Below are 22,041 nucleotides of genomic sequence, written 5' to 3'. Positions count from 1 at the left end.
TGACTGCCAGCTTATCCCATTCTTCAGACGGAAATGGAAGACGGTAATCTTATTCCCGTCAACATCTCGATAGTCTGAACGTAGTCAGACTCAGAGCGGAGAGGTTATAGGTACCTTTCGAGTTTAAAGTAGACCGACTCTCGGAAAAGGTCCTTGGAAAGTGAACTAGGAAGTATGGTGACCCTACTGTGAATCCAGGATCCTGAAGGCCAACATGGGGCGATCAGAGTCTTATGTCGCTCCCTGTGACGTCATAAATCCTCTTATTACATTTCCTAAGCGATTGAAAAAGGGGAAAAGAGACTAAACATCCATCCCCGTTCAATATCATAGGATGGCGTTTAAATGGTACCGATCCCGGATCGAGAATAAGGGAGCAGAGAAGAAGAAGCCTCTTCGTCCTCAACATATCGAAGAGAAGAATGAAAGGACGTCCCTAAAGTCTACACAACTCTCAACTTACTTCTAAAGAAAGATTCCACTCGTAAGTGAATAGTTGCTGCCGTCGATCGAGACGATTCGTACCGACTTTTGCAATCCTGTAACGAACCTCTAGAGGATCGTTACATTCTACGGCCTGTTGTTATAATAGGCTCTTTCTCGTAAACTCGACAAGGACCGAGAGAAGATACTTCTTAAGATATAAGAGAGCTGTGGAATATCAGAGTTGATCTGGACCACTGGTTCCCAAAAACTCTCGTTTCGAGGACTGGAGGGACTACCGAATCGCTTTTACTTCTTTCAGATTAAGATCCAGGACATCTGAAACCCTATCCAGATGTCCGGCACCTTCTTTCTATCACCTCAGGTGATAGACGCACTGAGAGATGTTCAGAATCATTCCTAGATCTAGAATAATATTTCAGTTTCCCGGTAGGAAAAAACTGTGGTCTGAATTGCAGTCTATTTGGGGAAACAAACTTCTTCAGGAAGGAAATGGTCCCCAGCAAGCTCATCCATTCCCTCCCCGAGTATGCTTACTTCCCTAATAAGGCTGCGCTTTGCCTAAGCAGGAGAGCAAATAAAAGTGCAATGTTGCGGTAGATTCGTAGTTCCATACCGTGCGGTAACGAGCACCGAAAGGATTAAGAGATAACTCTGTTGAACATAGTAAGGCAAAACGAATGCAACGTTTATTCATTCACGTAAGAAATCCCCTCAATCTTAAACTAAAGTCCGTCATTGTAGGACAGAGATACAGTTAGTCAGTCAATCCCGCAGGAGAGACGTAACCGTCAGCACAGAGATACGGTTAGTCAGTCATCCCGCAGGAATAGAGACGTAACTACACCGCGCATGACAGCGCACGATCTGTTACTGGGCTCGTTGGACTGGAGGACAGACGCAGCGTGACGCAGCAGCCAGCAGCTTAACGAACGTCGTTTCTTAACTTATGTCTGGGTTGCCAGCTACCCTATTCTACGAAGAAATAGGTCCGTTATTTTTTGAGCAGAAAAACTCTCAAGCTGGTATATTTAAGCGAAACAGAAAACGCTAAATATATAGATACGTTTGTGTCGTCAGAACACTACCATACAACGGTAAAAGATAAATTGGAAACTCCTGGAAGGCTGCAGGGAGTAACGATTAAATGTCCTTAAAATAGACAATAGACCTCTCGGTTGCCATCCGAAGAGGTAACTACAGCAGCGTATATGACTTGAACCAACCAGAGTAAAATAACGCAAGGCAAAAATATTTTATTATATAATCACAATAAAGTTTGTTCATACTTATTTACCTGGCAGACATATATATAGCTGAATTCGGAAATACAGCTACATACATATCTGACAGGCAAGTTTCATGAACAAAACTTAAGAGAATCGAAGCAGTCAGCTCAAGCTTCTTATGTTATTGGACATAAGTGTTCATTGACGTAGTCTACAAGTCTATTTCTTGTACGAGTCTGCAAATGACGAATGAGAGCTCTTCCGAATCTTGTCAATAAGAGCTTATTCGCTTACGCAATATCAAGTTAATGAGAAGTTTGTCAATGAGAACTAACCCATTTACGGGACAAAGAGATATTTTGTCAATGAGGGGATACCCACTAGTACTTGACAAAACACGAAAGGTATAAGTTGTCAATGGGGGAAAGTCACTGAATTGACAAAAAACATAATCCAGGAAGTCGAGCATTTAATTTTTTCCGATTCCCGTCTCAAACGACGGAAGGGGCAAGGAATGGGCCTGAATGCCCTGTTAAGAGACTGGGCTTACGGCAGGTAGAACGACGATGTTCAAATCGGCAGCGTAGTCCCGACTAGAAACTAACAAAATCTATCATCTGAAAAACCCTTTCAGATGGGCTAAAAAGCTTGCAAAATTATCCTGGGAAGAGGAAGAAACTCTCCAACCAGCTTCCTCTCCCGTATCACAACTAATGCCTGCTAAAGCTTAAAATTTATTGGCAGTATGGCAAAGGAAGTCCTGTCTTGCGCTTTCCTGAAGAGCGTCCTTTTGATGAGTGCCTTTGCAAGAATCCTACTGAACGTTGCCGAGAGTCCTGACATGCAGGACATCGAGCCTTACATAACCCGTAACTGCCTTATCGCAAAGTCTTGACTGCGGTAGTGGCAACTTAAATTTATTGGCAGAATGGCAAAGGTTGCGGTAGAGCAAACGAGATCTTCCTTAACTCCATCCACCTATGCGAAAAGCAATATTAATTGACAGAGACCTCTTGAATCACGAAACCCGATGTCTTGCTGGGTTTCGAAGAAGAAGTTGTCTGTTCACTTTCAGCTTCCTCTGAAGCACTGCCTACTTCACATTCTTTGCAGGTGAAGTAGAAGGTATCACCGAAGGTAGAGGTAAAAATTCTTTAGGCCCAAATCTGAACAAGAGCTTGAAGAGTTCAACAGAAACGTTCAGCCAGGCGACACACCTGGCGTGCGCTGGTGCACGCTCGGCGTCCACATGGGCGCGCGCTCGGCGTCCACTGGAGCGCGCTCGCGTCCACTGGCCGCGCAGCTTGGCGTGCACCCGCGCGCGCCTGGAGTCCATCCGAGCGTCCCGGGCGTCCGCTCTCAAAAGCTTCCTGCTACTATGACTTCTTTTACGTATTTCTCGGTGGAAAGACGGACACGAGTTCAGGCGACGTTCGCCTTCTTACTTCTCACTGAAACGCATAACGAGAGAGAGAGAGGACGTGAAGCGTCCTCTTCTATAAAGCTTCTATTTAGAGGGCGCGAGTCCTTCCGAAAGCTCCAACCCCTGTACGGGGAGGACGCTTCGGAGGACGAGAAGCAATCTTTCAGGATTCGTTCTTTTATTTTTTTGTTTTGGTGCACCGTGCGCACTAGCACTTTGGCAGTCTGGGGATTTTTCACATCAGAAACTGCCTTGTCAGGCACGCCAGATCGGTGGGGTTTCCTTGTAACCCTCCTTAGGCTTTCGACATGCTCCCTCCCCGGGTCCTGGGAGTCAGCAGAGGTCCCGGCCTAGAGGCGAAACGAGGCCGATCTGACGCACCCTCCACTACACAAGGGGTATCACTGCACTTCTGCACTTCACTTTTACTCTCTAAAGCAAGCACTTTCGATTCTAAGTTACGAATCGAAAGAGTATCAGAGAAAGGGCAATTCCTCTACAGACACTGCTTAGGGCCCGAAGGCAACACTGCAGGGTTAGGAGTAACAATTACAGAAGTAGCACTTCACAGCAATGAAGGAGAGCGAGCACCTCTCGTAGACATATTCATAGCCCGTAGGCCATACTACAGGGTTAGGCAAAATAAAGTCTACAGGAAGGTTAGCAGGTTCACTACCCTGACTTTTGTTACTGATTAATTGCGTACATACGAATCATACGTCTTCCTTACGGAATTAGACATGTTTACTGATTAATTGCGTACATACGGATCATACGTCTTCCTTACAGAATAGACAAAGTCTCACACTCCTTACATGACAAATCTCAACAAAGAAGCAAGACCCATACCCCTCGTACATACCAAGTGCGGATCTACCGAAGCTTTCGGTAGCCACACCCTATCTTTGCAGACAACCCCGTCTGAAACTAGCCTAACTAGATTCAGATATTTTATGCAAAAATGAATCAAATTCAAATCAATTTAAGATAGCGTATGCCTAGCCACAAATCCAAGTAAATAAATCAAAAGACAATTAGGATACTTAGCGGCAATGAAGTTTCCAAAATCCTAAGACGGAGGTACTGAAAACAGGTGTTTTCAGCACCGGCGACAGAAAAATTATGAATAGAAAATGGGAATGGTTCCTGATACCCGCCTCCCAGCGGCGGGAATGGGTACTAACCACCTGGCCGACCACTGCGTGTGTCGGAAGTTTTTAAAATTCTGTCGGACTTCAGAAAATACAGCTATATATATATCTGACAGGTAAGTTTCATGAACAAATTATATTTTATGCTACTTCTTAATTATATTTTTATGGTATTTTATTTTTTATATTTTCAAACCAAAAGATAAATGCTTTTGTGTGTGAAACTTATGTGCACATGCATACACTCATTCGATGGGTCTGTGAACTTGCTACAGGCTAGTATTTTGTTTTGTCTTTCCTACAAATGAAATTCATATTTTAAATATTTTTATGGTGATTAGAGATAAAATTCAACAGTAATAAAATATTATCTTACATTCTGTTATGATGTTGGGTGATAATCATACTTAGAGTCAAGTAATCTTGTGATAAAATACAGTACAGTAACTCAAGCAAAGCAAAAAAAAAAAAAAAAAAAAAAAAAAAAAATCGCAACACTCACATACACATGCACAATCATTCGATAGTGTTGTGAACGTCCTGAAGTTTGTTTAGTTTTGTGTTGTTATGTTCATGATACAGTAACTCATATTTCCTTAAAGGATATCTAGTGTACAGTGCAGTACAGTATAGAGAGAGAGAGAGATAGAGAGAGAGAGAGAGAGAGAGAGAGAGAGAGAGAGAGAGAGAGAGAGAGAGAGCAACAAGAACTGTATTGAAACCTCTGCTGTAGTGTTTAAGCATTCCCAAGCACTTTGTTTGCTGCCTGGGTAAATCTGACTTCAGTTTATCAAGATTCTCATTTCATGACAAAATGCTGTTCTAGTCTTCTAGAGCACCTGTGCCTCTGAGGATGCTAGAACTAGTTGAGAATTCAAGTATCGCAGCAAGTGTTTAAATCTGCAAATAGGCCCGTGCTGACACCAAGGAAAAAACACATATGAATACCCATCGGACTGTCATCAGTCTCAAGCATGATGCTATAAATGGCACAAAGTCTCGTCACAGACAAAGCAGAGGTACTTCCGGGAGGAGTGATAGACAGATCCCTGAAAGTACACATTTCTCAGACCACAGATATCAAGAAGTTTCCATAAGTCAACTTCTCTGATAGAATCCAACATGGATGTGCTGTTTCCAACTTCAGGTAAATCTGTAGGATGAATACATTCAGTGGAAAAAGATTGATGACTGGTCTCCAGCTACCTTCTCCACTTAGAAGACATGACAGAATAAACCTAGGATATGGCTTAAAATTCCATGAAATTTTGAAATAGTACTGTAAATTTCCCAGAAACTTTCCAAGAAATTTGGGAATTTTTAAAGTTGGGCTTTCAGATCAGGTTAGATGGAAAAAAAAATCAGATATAACATTTTAGAATGTAAATGAAAAAAAAATAGCAAATTTTCCTGTAAAAAATCATGCAAATCTCTCTAAACTTAACATAACTTTCCATTCATTCTTGTAAATATTGTTTCCATACAATGCGTTTGGCCACAATTCACAAACTTTTAGCAAGTGAATAATCTATGTCTATAATAGTTAATCCATCAGTTCATGACACCAGCAACCTGATAAATCATTTAGCACTCTAATTTGTCTCTAGAACTTACAGGTAAGTCAGATGACTCATCCACATTTGACTAATACTGAGAGTGAATTAGTACTAAAATCCTCATCAACAGAGGTGGCAGCCCCTGCAAGTGTTCTACTATATGTCAGGTATTGCTGCTTTTTATATTTATGTGGTGATACAATGCATAAAATAATATAATCTGACAAAATTGTAAGTCTCTGCAGATTCTCTGTAATAATAATACGACCATAACTATGAAATTTAAGGAAATCCATAATACTAATGCTCCCTTTTAAATATGCATATAGATGAAAAATTTTATACATTTTTTACTAATATGCCTATAAGTTATTTATCGCGAAGAAAATAGAAACATTTAAATCGCCGTTAATTTCTGTGATATAATCAAGAAAAACAAAAACTCCTAAAATTCCTTCTTGCCTGGAATGTGTCTGGCTGATAGCTATACTGAGTGAGCTACAGCCCACTCGTGCACCTGCATCGTCAACTGGTGCAACGGGAGGGACACTAGGACCCCCCGTCTTTTGACGTATACTATTAACGTGGTGTTGTCGCTCATCAATACCACTGAGTGTCCCATCAGTCGTTCCCGGAACTCTTGGAGTGCTAGGAACACAGCCTTGAGTTTCAGGAAGTTGATGTGAAGGTGCTTGTCGTGATGGTTCCGCACTCCTGTAACCAGCAACTCTTCCAGGTGTGCAGCTATTAAGAGGTTCCTGTCGTCTACGCACCAGGCCAGGTCCTCCCTTACTTCCACCATGAGGGGAACCAGGGAGGATGTGGATCCCAAGACTGTGAACAGCACTTCTTTAGTCTCACCGAAGAGACCGCAGGTGAAGACGCCCGTGAGGGAATAACTTCTCTAGTGACGACGGGTGACCAATCACGACTTGCCACTGCTGCGCTGACTATTCCTGTCATGACAGAAACCGTCTGGCTGCCTCCCTGAACCTGCTGATTCTCGAGTCTGTGGGGAAGACTCATGCTGCTACAGATCAATCAGCATGCCCAGGTACTTTATCCTCTGCTTGGGTTCGAGATCTGACTTCTCGACATTTACCATGATCCCCAGATCGCAGCATAAGTCGAGGGGTCGATCTCTGTCTTGTAGCAACTGCGAGCAGGAGCTCGCCAGGACCAGCCAATCCTCGAGATACCACTTCAGATGTATCCCAACCAAATGGGCCCAAGCTGACACCAGAGTGAACATTTGCTTGAACATCTGTAGGGCAGTTGAGAGACCGATACAAAGTGCCCTGAATTGGTACACCATCCTGTCGAGGATAAAGCAGAGGTAATTCCTGGAGGACTGGTGGATGGGTATTTAAAATACGCATCCTTCAGGTCCACCTAAAGTAGGAAATCGTTCTCCCTGATGGAATCGAGCACTGAGCGTGCTGTTTCCATCGTGAACCGAGTTTGGCGAACGAAATAGTTCAAGGTAGAGAGATCTATCACCAGTCTCCAGCTCCCAGTAGACATCTCCACCAGGAAAAGTCAGCTATAGAAACCTGGTGACTTATCTCACGCGATCTCCACAGCTCCTTGCTCAGCATGATCTTACTTCTTTTGTCAGTGTTATGTCCCTGGCAGAACCGGGGGCGTACGTCTGAAGGTGGACCGGTTGTTCCGGCAGCAGGTGAGGGGGAACGCCGTCCCTAGCGTTTCCCTCTCTTCCCCTTCCGCTTAGCTCCACTCCCACGAGAGAAGGAGGCTTGAAAGGAGGGCTGACACTCACTTCTCGAAGCGAAAGAGGAAGGCTGGGTCTTACCTTGCACTACCCTCGACGGTGCTGATGTCTTAGGAGTGGAGGAACCGCTGGCCAAGCTCCATGGCTTGGCCGTAGTTGAACGAGACTGTCCAGAAGTCTTCGTAACTGCCTGGTGTACTAAGCGGTCACTGTTTTCAGCTCTCTGTTTTTCCACCGCAGCGTCCACCATCTCTCTGGGGAAGAGAGAGGAGGAACCCAGCAACGGTCCGTTGTGTAGGCCCAGCGTCATCTCTCGACCTGCCGCTCTGGTTACACGAGTTAGGACTGGGTTCCGTCTCCTCTGAACCAGTTTGGCCCACATGTTGGCCATCTGGTGGGCGAGGTAGGAGATGGCCCTACCTCCAGACAGGCAGAGTCTCTCGAACACCGAGTCTTCCTCAGGAACGATAGGTCCCGAGGAGGCTGTGACTGGATACCATGAGGGACCACAGATCCAGCAAGGAGATGGCCTGGAAAGCTGCCATGGCAGTGGATTCCAAGGCTGATGCCTCATGCTGTGAGAACCAGAGGTTCTCAAACAGCAGGTAAGAAGAGGCACTCCCGGAGTCAGACGAGCTATCTCCAGATCAACCTGCTTGGTCGGCAACGGGTCTACCGAAGGCACTAGAAGCGCCGCTGACGAGGCAGAGGAGGGGGAAGCAGCATGTCCGACCTGCTGGACCTGAGTGACTCCGCCTGTCCGGAGAAGAGGGCATTCACCTGGTCCAACACACCGTCGGCCAACGAAGACCAGGGTAGTCCCACCGTCACTCTGGGTTCTTAGGACCCCAGAACGACTTCAACCTTGATGGAGGGTCAGAGGGAGCAAACCTCTGTATGTCTGGGGTGATCGTGTCCTGAGGCGATGGACCGCAGGTCCATCCAGGCCTATCACCTCCCGAGACACTCTTCCTTCAGGAAGAACCTTGCCAGACCCCTCGTGGTCTCCTCCAACCATTTGAGTATACGATCTATTTGGTCCAAGGACCGAGCCAGGCATGTAGGCTCTCGTGACCGGACCATAAGGAGCGCACTCCTCACAGTCACTCCTGTTGGCCTCGCTCCTCCCGGTGTAGCCCGAGGAGGTTGAAGGGACAGGTGAGGAAGACCTGATGCTCCTGCCCTGCCTACCAGCAGAACTGGCAGGCTGGGAGGACTGCAGGCGATCGTCAATCTGCGGTGGCGATCAAGCTGCAGGTCTGGACCAGCGGTCTCCATCCAGAGAAGCGCTGGACCTAGGACAGTAGTATCGGTCTCATGCGTCAGGGGAGCTGCTACCAGTCGTGCGAGCCGTCCGGTCCCGGTGGGAGTGATGGTCGGGTGACTGGTAGTGTCCGCTAATGCGGTGACAGCGAGCACCGTCCTCACGATGCGCCACGGTACCAGAAGCAGCAGAGGCTGGTCCTGGTGACTGGGAGGGCCCTCTTCACAGCCTCGACAAGTGGATGGTCTGGTGGGACTGTCACATCAACCCTGGGAACTGGGGGATCACTGCGAGAGCCATTGCCGGTCTGGCAAGAGTCACCTAAGCAACTCCTACCAACCTTCCGATCCATGCCTGGATCCTGACGGTAAGCATGCTCAGACGTCTGGTTCCTGGCTGAACGATCACCGGTAGGTGACCGTACACTCAACAACACAACAAACAAACAAGGCCTACAACTCCAACAACCACCAAGGACTACAGCTACGACAACAACAGCAAGAAACCACAACAGCTCACCAACAACCCCACTCCACAACACCAAACCAACAACCCCACAAGCCCACACCCAACCACTCACACCACCACCAAACCACAACAGCTCCCCAACAACAACAACAACCCTCAATGATAAATCACAACTCAACAGAAACTCACAAGCTCAACAACCTCCCAACACACAAGCACAACAACAGTACTGCTAAGACAACTGCCCAAAACATCTGTCTCACAGGCTCTGATCACAGACTCCTCCTCAGAACTCTGATCATAACAACCAACTCCAACCACACCAGCACTTAGCCCAGAACTCACCAACAGCCAATTCAATCATTAACCATCCATCCACAAATTACCCCATCTCTCTCTCTCTCTCTCTCTCTCTCTCTCTCTCTCTCTCTCTCTCTCTCTCTCTCTCTCTCTCTCTCTCTCTCTCTCTCTCTCTCTCTCTCTCTCTCTCTCGTTGAGGACATTGTCAAATGGAACTCCCATAACTCCTCCATACAATGATAAGTCACAGTAACTGATGCAGGATAAAGGCAAGCAAAGGAACTGTTATGAGACTTCAACACTGAAACTGTAAGAACCATAAAGGCCCAAATTATCACAGACAAAGCAGAAGATTTAGGGGTAATCATTTGAGCAGTAGGAAAACTTGACCTACATGAAACTGTTTGCACCAACAACAAAGCTGGGGAGATATAACAAAGGGCTAAAAAGTAGAAACCAAAGCAGCAGTTACTGCATAGAACTTCACACTGAATTAAAAATATTCTTCTGAGAGTGAGCCAAATCCAGAAAAGGAAATGCACATGGCAAACCAATGGCACTGAAAGGCAAGAATCAATGGGTCAAATTGTGTATGAACAGTACTCCTTCTATCAGAGGATTCTTATCTGGGAACGTATTGCGACAAACAAAACAGAGACACTCAGCAATGGGTTATTATGAAACAAAAGAAATACTAACACCAACTTTACAAAAGATCAAAAGGCCTTGTAAGAATAGATAAGAGAACCCAATTCACTGAAGACTAGGAGGAAGTCTGGATAATGCCAAGCATTCTACAGAAATGAAGATTTTACCTTACTTGCAAAGAACACTTATGTATGACAAAATTACACAGGGTACCTTGAATGTCACACACACACACAAACACACCATACAATACCTTGTCACCATGTCTCTTACTGTCTACTATCTCAGCTATGTGTCTTACTGTCTACTACCTGAACATAATCACAAAAATGACCTCATATGAGGTCTTACTTTACTCATCCCTAATTTCAGGAATATGGACAAATGCTTAACTGTACCACCTTGCTTTGAATTTAACTCCTTAAATGACTCATTGCTATTTGAAATGCCCTTAATTTCATGCTACATATACTATTAAACATATCAAATAAACAAAAGTGACATCACATAGAAGTTTATTTTTCAAATGTATGAATAATAATAATAATAATAATAATAATAATAATAATAATAATACAACCAATCAAGGTTTGGAGCTCATCCAGCTACATATATAAAGAACTCACCAGTAAGACTTTTCGGTAAACAGTTGATATTAGAGCTGCACGAACACGAAGGTTGACCTTGGCGATTAGATAATTATAGTGGATACTACAGAATGAACCTGAAAAAAATTGATTTAATCAAACCAGGGAGACTCTGCATGAATACCTACAAAAAACTGAAAATTTGACATTTTTACAATAAAATAGTTTTATATATACTTGCTAAGTACATAATTACATTGCTAAGAGTTTCACTCAGTTGGCAGCTAAAATTGTGAAATTTGCAAGTCGCGCTATTTTCTAGTGGTTAGGTGTGAAGCCCCGCCCACTTTTGGGAAAAGAAAGGAACAACTAGCAAAAGGGCTTCAATTTGTTTATGCCTTATGTTCATGGGAGGGAAGGAGAGTGGGCTCCGTAATTATTTGGGAAGTACCACTTATAAAATGGTAATTTTTATAAAAGTAACTTGCCAAGTAATTGCATTGCTTATTCCCACATTAATAGAAGGTGGGATGCATGATCATATCTACTCCAAAACATTAAGAATGGTAATGAATTGAGAATAGAAAATTGCTAGATTTATAATAATGCCTGTTGTTTCCTTACCTGATAAACAAGATGCTGCAGGAAGATACTGTGCCTCTGGATGGCGCTCGTCTATTACATAGTGAAGCGGCAGTACAGCTAAAGGTCCCCTACTATTTCAGTGGGTGCCTTGTAGCAAGGATGATTCAAATTGCTAACAAGGACAAAAGGTTGCTCATGCCCAGGGCGCAGTACATATTAAACAACCATAGAAAAAAACATCGTCACCTAATAGTACCACCAAAAGTTAAAAATCACTACTAACCATAAAAGACTGGAGGGTACTTCGGTACATAGTACCCCAAGGCTCCCATTAATTAAACACCATATTTCAAGGAGAAGAAAGGAAAAGAAGGAATGCTTCCAATGCTTCCTTCCCTAACACCACGCCAGCCATCGAATAAGGACCCAAAGTACTATTGAACTGTCGTAAATTGTTTTGATATCCTTTAGATAATGTGATGGAAGGACTGATTTTCACCTCCAAAGGTCATCTGCAATATGGCAGTGAGAGACAAATTATGTTTAAATGCCAAGGAAGTGGCTATGGCTCTAATTTCATGAGCTTTCACTTTACATAAGGGGAAAGCACCCTCTCCAAGGGAGGCATAAGCTTCCAGTATGAGGTCTGAGGAAGAATGCCAAAAGTGGGCATGCAGGATTCTTAACCGAACACCACAAGGAAGCAGATGGTCCACATATTCCCCTTGTTCTGTGAGAGTAATACTTGAGAGCTCTCACTGGACACAACACTCTCTCTTGCTCACTTGGACCCAAAATACCTAACAAGCTCTTACTCATAAAGGAACAAGGCCAAGGCTTGGAAAGTGATTCATTTTTGGCCAGAAATCCCAAGGAAAGAGAGCAGACAACATTCCCTTAGGAGAAGCCAACTTTCCTATCTATAGCACATATCTCACTTACCCTTTTTGCTGTAGCCAAGGCCACAAGAAAAAGGGTCTTCTTGGTCTAACCTCTTAAAGAGATTAAGTGCAAAAGCTCAAAATGAGGACTAGATAACCAATTGAGGATCACATCTAGGTTCCAGAGTACAGTGGTACCTAGAGATACGAAATTAATCCGTTCCGAGGCGGCCTTCGTATCATGAGGTTTTCGTATCTTGAACCGCATTTTACATGTAAAATGGCTAATCCGTTCCAAGCCCTCCAAAAACACCCCTGTAAATTTCATAATAAAGCTAAATTGACCTATAAACAATGAAATACTACAACAATTTGGACCATTCGATACCTAACTTAATAAGTACTGCTAATATACCTGTAAATAAAGTGTATTAGTGTGCATGGTATACAAGAAATACTCTTATGTTTCATACGTACGTATGTAGTAAAATGTGGAAGCTTACGTATATAGTAAAATGTGGAAGCTTACCTTTCGAGTGGCGACAGAGGAGGACAAACGTCAGATACATAGTACGTACACTTAACTTTACGAAAAACATAAAAAAATGTAAGGAAAACATAAACTAAACTTTACGAAACACATTAACAAAACTGTAACACTTAACTTTACAAAGAACTAAAATTAAAAAAAAAAAATTTTTTTTCTTTTTTTTCTTTTACTTTCTGGGCTTGACCTGTGTCGGCCTGTGAAATGGTTCCTTTGATACTATTTCTGAAGAATAAATATTGCTATTCATCCTAGAGAAAAAAGAAACAATATAATGCCAAGATAAATGGCTCGCTCACTTCTTATAGAAGTGTCGGTATAGTAAGGAGCGAGTGGAATCACTACCAGAGGTCCCTTGCCATTTAGCTTCTTCCTTCGACAAAACCCCGAACTACGGAGGAGCCGTGCTACAGCTCCCGGTCCTACTACTACCGTGAGCGCCTCCGACGCCTGAGACGTCATTCCTTTCGATAGCGCGCGTTACACCAAACGTTAAATTTTTTCGGTGCGTGTTTCGCTCTATTTGGATTTATTTGGATTTATTTTCAAGATGTCTTCAACTTCTGCTTCTAAGTTAAGTACTGTTTGGGGTTTACTGATCTCATTTTATGATGATCTTCGTGTTTTATACATATTCGGAGCCTTATCGGCCGTATGCCCCCTCGACCGCATGGCGGTACGGGTTATCTCTTTTCGGTCTTCCATACCGTTAGAGATTTCCCTTTTTCTCAGTACTTTAGATATGGTTACTTATACATAGTCTCTATATCTTTATGCAGTTTTTAGTTTTTTAGTTAGGTCCTCCACGGGGGCACGCTCCGACCGCGACGTTTCGGACCTTAGTCTAGCTACGCCTTACATTGTTAGGAGTTTTATCAGTCACTATTGAGAGTCATATCATCTTAATTATTCTGATGTTCTCTCTTTCCTTCTAGTTCCTGATTACCTTTAATAATATTATAGGTACTAGGTTGGCTAACATACACCATGCTTCGGTATGGCGATTAGCTTCCCTGTTATAATTTATTTTACCGTTAAGTTAGGCTTTCATACCCCAATTGTCGATTGGTGATTAGCCTGCCCGCCGTTTTCTTGAACTAGAGGTTAAATTAGGCTAACATACCCCTTTCTTCGGATCGGCGATTAACCTAATTTTCTGTTTGCTTAGCTTCGTGTTCCCCGTGTTAGTCTAGCTTTAAGATATCGCTTTAATTTTATTTGATTGATTATTATAAATAATCCTATTTATATCAGTGATATTGATGTTGTTCCGACGGTTCTTCCCCCACCTCGTATCTTTCACCTGGCTGGGAAGACCACCGGTTTTATCACGGTGAGCCACCCGGTTACGGGGTCCCCCTCCCGTCCCCCCACCATTCCCCCCTCCATACATTGCCATCCACGTCGAGGGGTGATGACTCGTTTCTCACAGCTAGCGTCCGAGTCTGCATGAGAGGGGGTGACTCACGGGACTGGTGGGGATCTCCCCTCCCCTACTGGTACTCTCACTCGTCACGTGCCTCGGGGGCTCGGGACCTCCCCCCTTCTTCTCCGTCCTTAACTGGCCGCTCAGGGGTAGGCTCCCCTACCCCACATTCTTCCTACTCTTTCCCCCTCAGTTCAGTCCGGCAGGTGTCTATCCGCCGCTACCGAACATAGAGAGGGGGGGAGGGAATCACTGGCGTTTCCTATCCACTTAGGATAGTTTTTCCACACGAGCACTTACTGATATAAGGGGTTTTTTATTTTGTTTTATTTTGTGTTATTTAATGTTTAGAATCTTTTGCGTTTACTGCGGGGGGTTTTTTTATTTTCCGCCTCTCGTACTATCCCTTGCTTCGTTAGAAGTTTGACATTGCTCACTCAATATTAATTAACTCCGGGCCATATGGAGAACTCCGGGCCCTACGGAGTCTATTTTTAGTCATATGACAAGTGAGCTTAGGCGGAGGCAGAGACTTTCTTCCCCCCTCGTAATTTTTCTACGTAATATTCATACGTAGATCTCTATCCGTCGGTCCTACTCCGGCACCCACGGATAGTTTGCATATTATTCCACCGGAGGTTGTCATTGGTACTCATGTATCCTTTGACTTACAGATGTTGTGCCAGGAGATTGGGTGCAGTGCCATCCTCCAAGACCTATGCGGCCATATAGTATGCCGTTCTCATGCAGGATGTGCAGTGAAAGTGGAGGATTTTATCGTTTGGCATCATGAAGCTTGCCAAACCTGCTACTTGCTAGTAGGAGATGCCTCACTAGTAGTAAGTTTCTTAGCACTTTCTTCATTCATTCGTCACCTGGAATACTTGTTGTTATATTATACCTTTCACATATGAGACACATATTCATATAATCTCAACACAACAGACATTCCTCCCCTATCCTCTCCCTAACTCTAGACCCTTTTTTACAGGGTTCTGATGAAGAAAAGAAGAAAGCTTTGTCGACTCTCAAATCTTGGTAGGGGGTTTTGGCCGGAATTCTAAGGGCCGCCCCTACATTCTTACCCAGGATATGGCGGACCTAATATTCCCAGGAGCCAAGAAAGGATCAGTGGTGGACCCGATAGCGGCCGCCCCTTTGCTGGCCGACCTTCAAGTCATGATCTCCCTACAGGAGGGGGATTTCCCAGAGGACGTTGCAAGAAGACGTTGCGGCAATGAACCTCGACGTTGAACCCATGGCTATTGACTCCATGGGTACAGGTAAGGGTGTAGTAGGGGCAGCTCCTGTGGGTTCTCAGGGCCCTTTCCTGAATTCCCTTTCTCCATCACCTTCTACTGATCCTTCTACTTCCACTTCTTTCCGGGGCTTCACTGAAGAGCAGCGGTCTGTCCGTCCTCCGGCTACTTTCAGTGATCCCCAAGGCTAAGATGACCGAGGAGAACTTAAAAAGTCTCTCCCCAAGAAATCGGTCATCCTGACAGACACTATAACTCCGGCTCACCACCCCGGATCAGTTAGGTCAAGGGAGGCCTCTTCCTCTGCGTCGAGGTCCCCCAAACATAGATCACGTAAGGATCGGGCTCAAGTCCCTCTTTTTGATCCCGAATCCTTTTCGGCTAACAGTTCTGGAGCAGGTGGGAGTGATCGTAGGGGCCTTGGTTGACAACAAGGTCGGCTCGGTGCTCTCCCAGCTCTCCAGTTTCTGTTACGTCTTCCGGCCAGTCGTCCAATCGCTGGCGGAACGGCTGGCCGCTCAGGAGAATGCCATCGCCGGGATCCAAACCTCGATTGCGGCAGGTTCCCCTCTATCTGTGCCACCTTCTCCTCTTCCAATGCCAGATTCCAGCCAACTGCCGGAATTCAAGGCGGCCAACCCTTGGAGGATCGCTTCGTATGCCCCGTTTGTCAACGGAATGTTGACAATCGAAGGCATAGGAACTCGAAGGCGTGAGGACTTCGAGTTCCACCCCAGAGACCTTCAACCACCATTCATTGGCTACGTCCGACTAACGGAAGCAGCGATGATGAGAGAGGACAAGGTTCCCAAGGAAACAGTGATCCTTCCGAGGAACAGGCACAGCAGACTCTAATGAGAAGTCTGGAAGAATGGGGGTGTGAAAACACCCGCATCACAGCCTTTAGGAGTCCTTTCACCATTTTTACTCCGGTGGAAGGGACTCCGCTACCACTGACCCTTAAGGTAGTGGAAGCAACCTTTCAGGCCGCCCTGAAAGACGAGCCCCTGCCTCAACTACGAGAGACGGAACCCACCTCTCTCTTAGTCCCAGGCTCCGAGACGTTACTTCGAAGGGGCAGTTCCTACTTTCTCAGTAGGAAAACTAAAGGCGGACTGTGCCACCTCTCTCTTTAGTGAGAGACTCCCCAGGTTGTCGGACTCTCTCATCCAGATGGAGTACGACGCCCGGACTAGGCTCGCGAGATCCCTTTCCTCCATGACTATGGCGGAGATGACGGCTCTTGTATACCAACAAGAGCCGTTATTTAAAGTTTTGGCTAAAGGTCTGCTGCACACCATGCAGTTGTGACCTTTACGACTTCCTCATAGCCAGGAGAAATTGTAGGAAGCACTTTTCGGGCTGAAGGCCTACTATCCGCCATGAACCGAATAAACTGATTGCTTCCTCAATTTGGGGAACGGACCTCTTTCCAGCACCAGTAGTAGCAGAAGTCCTTCATGAGGCTTCTAAGGTCAACCAGTGCCTCAAAGTCAGGTGGGGACTGGTAGCAAAGCGAGGCAGGAATCTTCTGGTCCTAACCCAAGGAACAAGAAGAAACCAAGGAAGTTCTCTCCCTTCCAGCCTTCTCAACAAACGTTGGTTCAGGCAGTCCCAGCATCACAAGGGCAAACCATCGTCGAAGGGTCAACAACAATACCTTGTTCTGACCCCTCAGTCCCAGCAATCTCAACCCTCCACTTCCTTTGCTGTCTCGCCAGCCTACAATTCCAACTATGAAAGCCAGAACTTTCAGGCTTTCAATAGGTTTGCGAGAGGCAGTAGAGCAAGAGGTGCCTCTCGATTCAGAGGATCCGGCAGGGCTGCTAACAGGGGAAGAGGTTTCCGAGGAGCAAGAGGTGGCCGCCCCTCGGCAAACCAGCAGTGAGAATCCCAAGGTAGGAGGGAGGCTGTACCTCTTCCGCCAGCGGTGGGGGTTCAGCCCTTGGGCTCAAAGTATAGTAACAAAGGGACTAGGTTGGAGTTGGCTAGAGGGCCCTCCTCCAACCACAGATTCTATCAAGCACCAACAACGGAATTGGTAGAGTATACCGAAGACCTCCTTCTCAAAGGAGTAGTCTCAAGAGTCAACAATTTAAAATTTCAAGGACGCTTGTTCAGCGTGCCAAAGAAAGACTCGGTAAACCGAAGAATCATCTTAGACTTGTCCCATCTGAACTTATTCCATTCATTGCGACAAGTTCAGGATGCTGACCGTTTCGCAGGTACGGACCTTACTTCCCCGTGGGGCCGTCACAACCTCTATAGATCTTACAGATGCCTACTATCATGTTCCCATAGCCAGACACTTCCGTCCATTCCTAGGCTTCAAACTAGGCAACAGATCCTAACTCCTTCAAGGTAATGCCATTCGGGCTCACATAGCCCCAGGATCTTCACCAAATTGGCGGAAGCAGTAGTGCAAGAGCTAAGGAAACAGGGAATAATGTTAGTGGCTTATCTGGACGATTGGCTTATTTGGGCAAGGAACCCCAAAGAATGCAAAGAAGCAACGGTCAGAGTGATCAAATTCCTGGAACATTTAGGTTTTCAAATAAACAAAACCAAGTCCAGACTAACACCGGAATCTCGATTCCAGTGGTTAGGCCTTCAGTGGGACTTACAATCGCACACACTATCAATTCCGTCGTTGAAAAGGAAAGAAATTGCAAGAGCTACAAAACAATTTATCAAACGACAACAAACATCCAGGAGGTGCCAGGAGAGGATCCTGGGCTCACTCCAGTTTGCATCAGTCACAGACGTTCTGCTCAGAGCCAAACTCAAAGATATAAACAGAGTATGGCGCTCAAGAGCGAATTGCAGATCACGGGACAAACTAGCCTTTATCCCAGCAATCTTACGGAAACGTCTCCGCCCCTGGACGGAGACAAAGAACCTTTCAAAAGCAATTCCTCTACAGTTTCCCCCTCCATCATTAGTGATCCACACAGACGCCTCACTAACAGGGTGGGGAGGATACTCCCAGTACGAAAAAGTTCAAGGAACTTGGTCGTTAACATTCCGCCAGCTACATATCAATGTACTGGAGGCCATGGCAGTATTCCTCACACTGAAACGACTCCGTCCGCCCAAGAACTCTCATTTCAAATTAGTTCTGGACAGTGCAGTAGTAGTACACTGCATCAAACAGGGGCGGATCCAAGTCAAGCCACTTGAACCATGTCATGATAGCCATCTTTTCTCTGGCATGCAAAAACAAATGGCACCTGTCAGCCACTCACCACTGGCAGGAGTCCAAAAGAACGTAGTAGCAGACGCTCTATCACGCTCCGCTCCGTTGGAATCGGAGTGGACACTGGACAGGAGTTCATTCAATTGGATCAGTCTACAAGTCCCCGGACTCCAAGTAGACCTCTTCGCCACGGAGTCAAACCACAAACTCCCTTGTTACGTGGCACCCAACCTCGATCCTCTAGCATACGCTACGGATGCAATGATCCTCGATTGGAACGAATGGAAGAATATTTACCCTCTTCCCTCCGGTGAACCTTCTCATGAAAGTTTTAGACAAACTCAGGACATTCAAAGGCCAAGTAGCTCTAGTAGCTCCCAAACTGGCCCAGCAGCAATTGGTTCCCTCTACTCCTAGAGTTGAGACTCCGACCACTACGGATTCCCAACCCCAAACTAACCCAGTTAGTGCAAACTCAGACTGTGTCCGCTTCCCTCAAGAATTCAGAAAACCCTAACTTTATGGATTTTCTGAAATTCGCAGCCATGAGGAATGCAGAAATTGATCCCCAGAATATCTCATTCTTGGAATCAGATAAAAGAGAATCTACTCTCCGACAATATGATTCATCTGTCAAGAACTAGCAGAGTTCCTTAAGTTGTCAAATTCTCAAGTCATGACAACGAACCTAGCCATAACTTTCTTCAGATCATTGTTTGAGAAAGGCTTACAGCAAGCACTATCACTACGACCAAATCAGCTCTTAAAAAGATCTTCCAATTTGGTTTTAGCATAGACCTTACGGATTCGTACTTTACGTCCATACCAAAAGCTTGTGCTAGATTAAGACCATCAACGAGACCTAAATCAGTCTCTTGGTTCTTAAATGATGTCCTCAAACTGGCCTCGGACATTAACAATGACTCTTGCAATTATATATCCCTCCTGAGGAAAACCCTATTCTTATTAAGTTTAGCCTCCGGAGCTAGAATATCAGAACTGTCAGCTTTATCAAGGGAACCAGGCCACATTGAGTTCCTCCCCTCAGGGGAAGTCCTCTTATCCCCAGATCGCCATTTTCTAGCCAAAAATGAAGACCCACAGGACAGATGGTCCTCGTGGAAATCCTACCACTACCTCAAGACATTTCCCTTTGTCCTGTCAACTCATTAAGAGCCTACCTAAGCAGAACAACTCTGAAATCTTCAGGCCCATTGTTTCATTAGGAAGGGAGTGGTACTTTATCCCTAAAAGGGATCAGGCAACAAATTTTATACTTCATTAAACAGGCCAATCCAGAGTCCTTTCCTCGGGCCCACGATGTTAGGGCGGTGGCCACATCTATTAATTATTTCCAACACATGAATTTTGACGATCTTAAGAAGTATACAGGCTGGAAATCTCCGACAGTTTTCAAACGGCACTACCTAAAACCCTTAGAAGCCCTCAAATTTCCAGCAGTGGCAGCTGGAAACACAGTTTCTCCTGATTCTTAATTTTTACTATAACTTCTTGTAGCCTTCCCTTCTACCCTAGCCCCCCAGTTGCCCCACCCTTACTTAGTTTTAGGTCGCCTCCATGTATTGGGTTACCTTGAGTTTGCTTTTGTTCATCATTCTAATCGGATTCAGTTCCATTCTTTTGTATATATCAACTTATATCTTGTCTTTGCCTAACCTGTATTGTTATTGTTTGTTGTTAGGCTAACTAATTTTAAGTGATAACCCGTGTTTTAGGGCTTATACTTCCCTTAGGGTAAGACTGTAATTTTAGTTGATTATTATACTATTAACCTTACAAGTGTTTAACTTTACCTTCTTAATTTATCTGTACTGTTCCTCAAGCTTGGTGTTTGGCATTCTCTGGTACTATTTCACAGGCCGACACAGGTCAAGCCCAGAAAAGGGATTTTGACGAAGGAAAATCTATTTCTGGGCAACGACTGTGTCGCCCTGTGAAACCCCCCCACCCTGTAGTTAGATTATCCTCACCCAGCTTACCCCAAGCTTGGAGGCTATCTTCAGGAATGACGTCTCAGGCGTCGGAGGCGCTCACGGTAGTAGTAGACCGGGAGCTGTAGCACGGCTCCTCCGTAGTTCGGGGTTTTGTCGAAGGAAGAAGCTAAATGGCAAGGGACCTCTGGTAGTGATTCCACTCGCTCCTTACTATACCGACACTTCTATAAGAAGTGAGCGAGCCATTTATCTTGGCATTATATTGTTTCTTTTTTCTCTAGGATGAATAGCAATATTTATTCTTCAGAAATAGTATCAAAGGAACCATTTCACAGGGCGACACAGGTCGTTGCCCATCAAATAGATTTTTTCCTTCGTCAAAATCCTTTTTTATACTTTACATTTTTTTTTTTACATAACTTCAAATTCTTTACTGCTTTCAACTTTCTGTTTTTTAATATCACTTGGTTCTTCCTTTTTGCTTACTACTCCTACTAAAGGCCTCTTTAAAAATTAACTATCCAAGGAAGATTGCTTCTGCCTACTTTTGACAATGTTCGGAGTGTCTCTTTTCTACGAATGATTGCACCTTATGAAAAGCAGCCAGAGCATCCTTAATTTTTGCCGTTGTCATAGAGTCCTCGTCCTCCTCCTCGCCGCTGCTAGAGAACTCCTCTTGAACGACGTTATGTTTCATGGCCTTCAACTCCTTCAGGTCATCCGTCGTAAGCTCCTCTTGGTACTCCTTGAGAAGGTCATTGATGTCGTCCTCGTCAACGACCAGCCCCATGGACTTGCCGAGTGCAAAGATCTCGTCAAGATCTGGTTGCGAAACAGTTTCAGGATCGTCAACTGTTTCTGAATCTGCAGCACCAGCTTCGCCCACGTTAAATCCCTCGAAGTCTCAGGCGGATACGGCATCAGGCCAGAGTTTCCTTCACGAGGAATTCAAGGTTCGCCTCAAAACCTCCTGCCAAGCTTGGTCGATGAGTCGGATGATTGCATATTACGAATACGAATGCTCCTTCCAAAATTCACGCAAGGTGAGGTTTGTGGTATTGGTGATGTCGAAACATCTCTTAAAAAGATGTTTTGTATACAGCTTCTTGAAGTTCGATATCACTTGCTGGTCCATGGGCTGGAGGAGAGGGGTGGTGTTAGGTGGAAAATAAAGAACCTTGATGAAGGAATACTACGCTAGGATATCTTCCTCGAGGCCAGAGGGTGAGCAGGGGCATTGTCCGACACCAGCAGGCATTTCAGAGGGAGGCGCTTCTCTTCCAAGAATTTCTTCACTGTCGGGCCGAAACACAGGTTTACGCAATCGGTGAACAAAAGCCTTGTTAACAAAAGCCTTGTTACCAGGCTTTTGCATTAGCCCTCCACATCA

The 22,041-nt window shown here is 45.1% G+C and overlaps 1 protein-coding gene across 6 annotated transcripts in view; it reads right to left on the bottom strand.

Annotated features, from left to right (window-relative positions):
• The window catches only part of LOC135225834 (ATP-binding cassette sub-family C member 10-like), a 307,903-nt gene that overhangs the window by 213,213 nt on the left and 72,649 nt on the right, over positions 1-22,041 (bottom strand). For all 6 annotated transcript variants that reach the window (XM_064265370.1, XM_064265366.1, XM_064265365.1 and 3 more), the window contains exon 7: positions 10,842-10,939. In XM_064265370.1, the coding sequence (XP_064121440.1) occupies positions 10,842-10,939 (98 nt within the window). The remainder of the gene's footprint in view (positions 1-10,841; positions 10,940-22,041) is intronic.

Source organism: Macrobrachium nipponense, chromosome 13, assembly GCF_015104395.2.
Source record: "Macrobrachium nipponense isolate FS-2020 chromosome 13, ASM1510439v2, whole genome shotgun sequence".
In the NCBI taxonomy this organism is placed as follows: domain Eukaryota; kingdom Metazoa; phylum Arthropoda; class Malacostraca; order Decapoda; family Palaemonidae; genus Macrobrachium; species Macrobrachium nipponense.
Note: the sequence above shows the minus strand (reverse complement) of the source record. Positions and strands in the feature narration are given on the sequence as shown.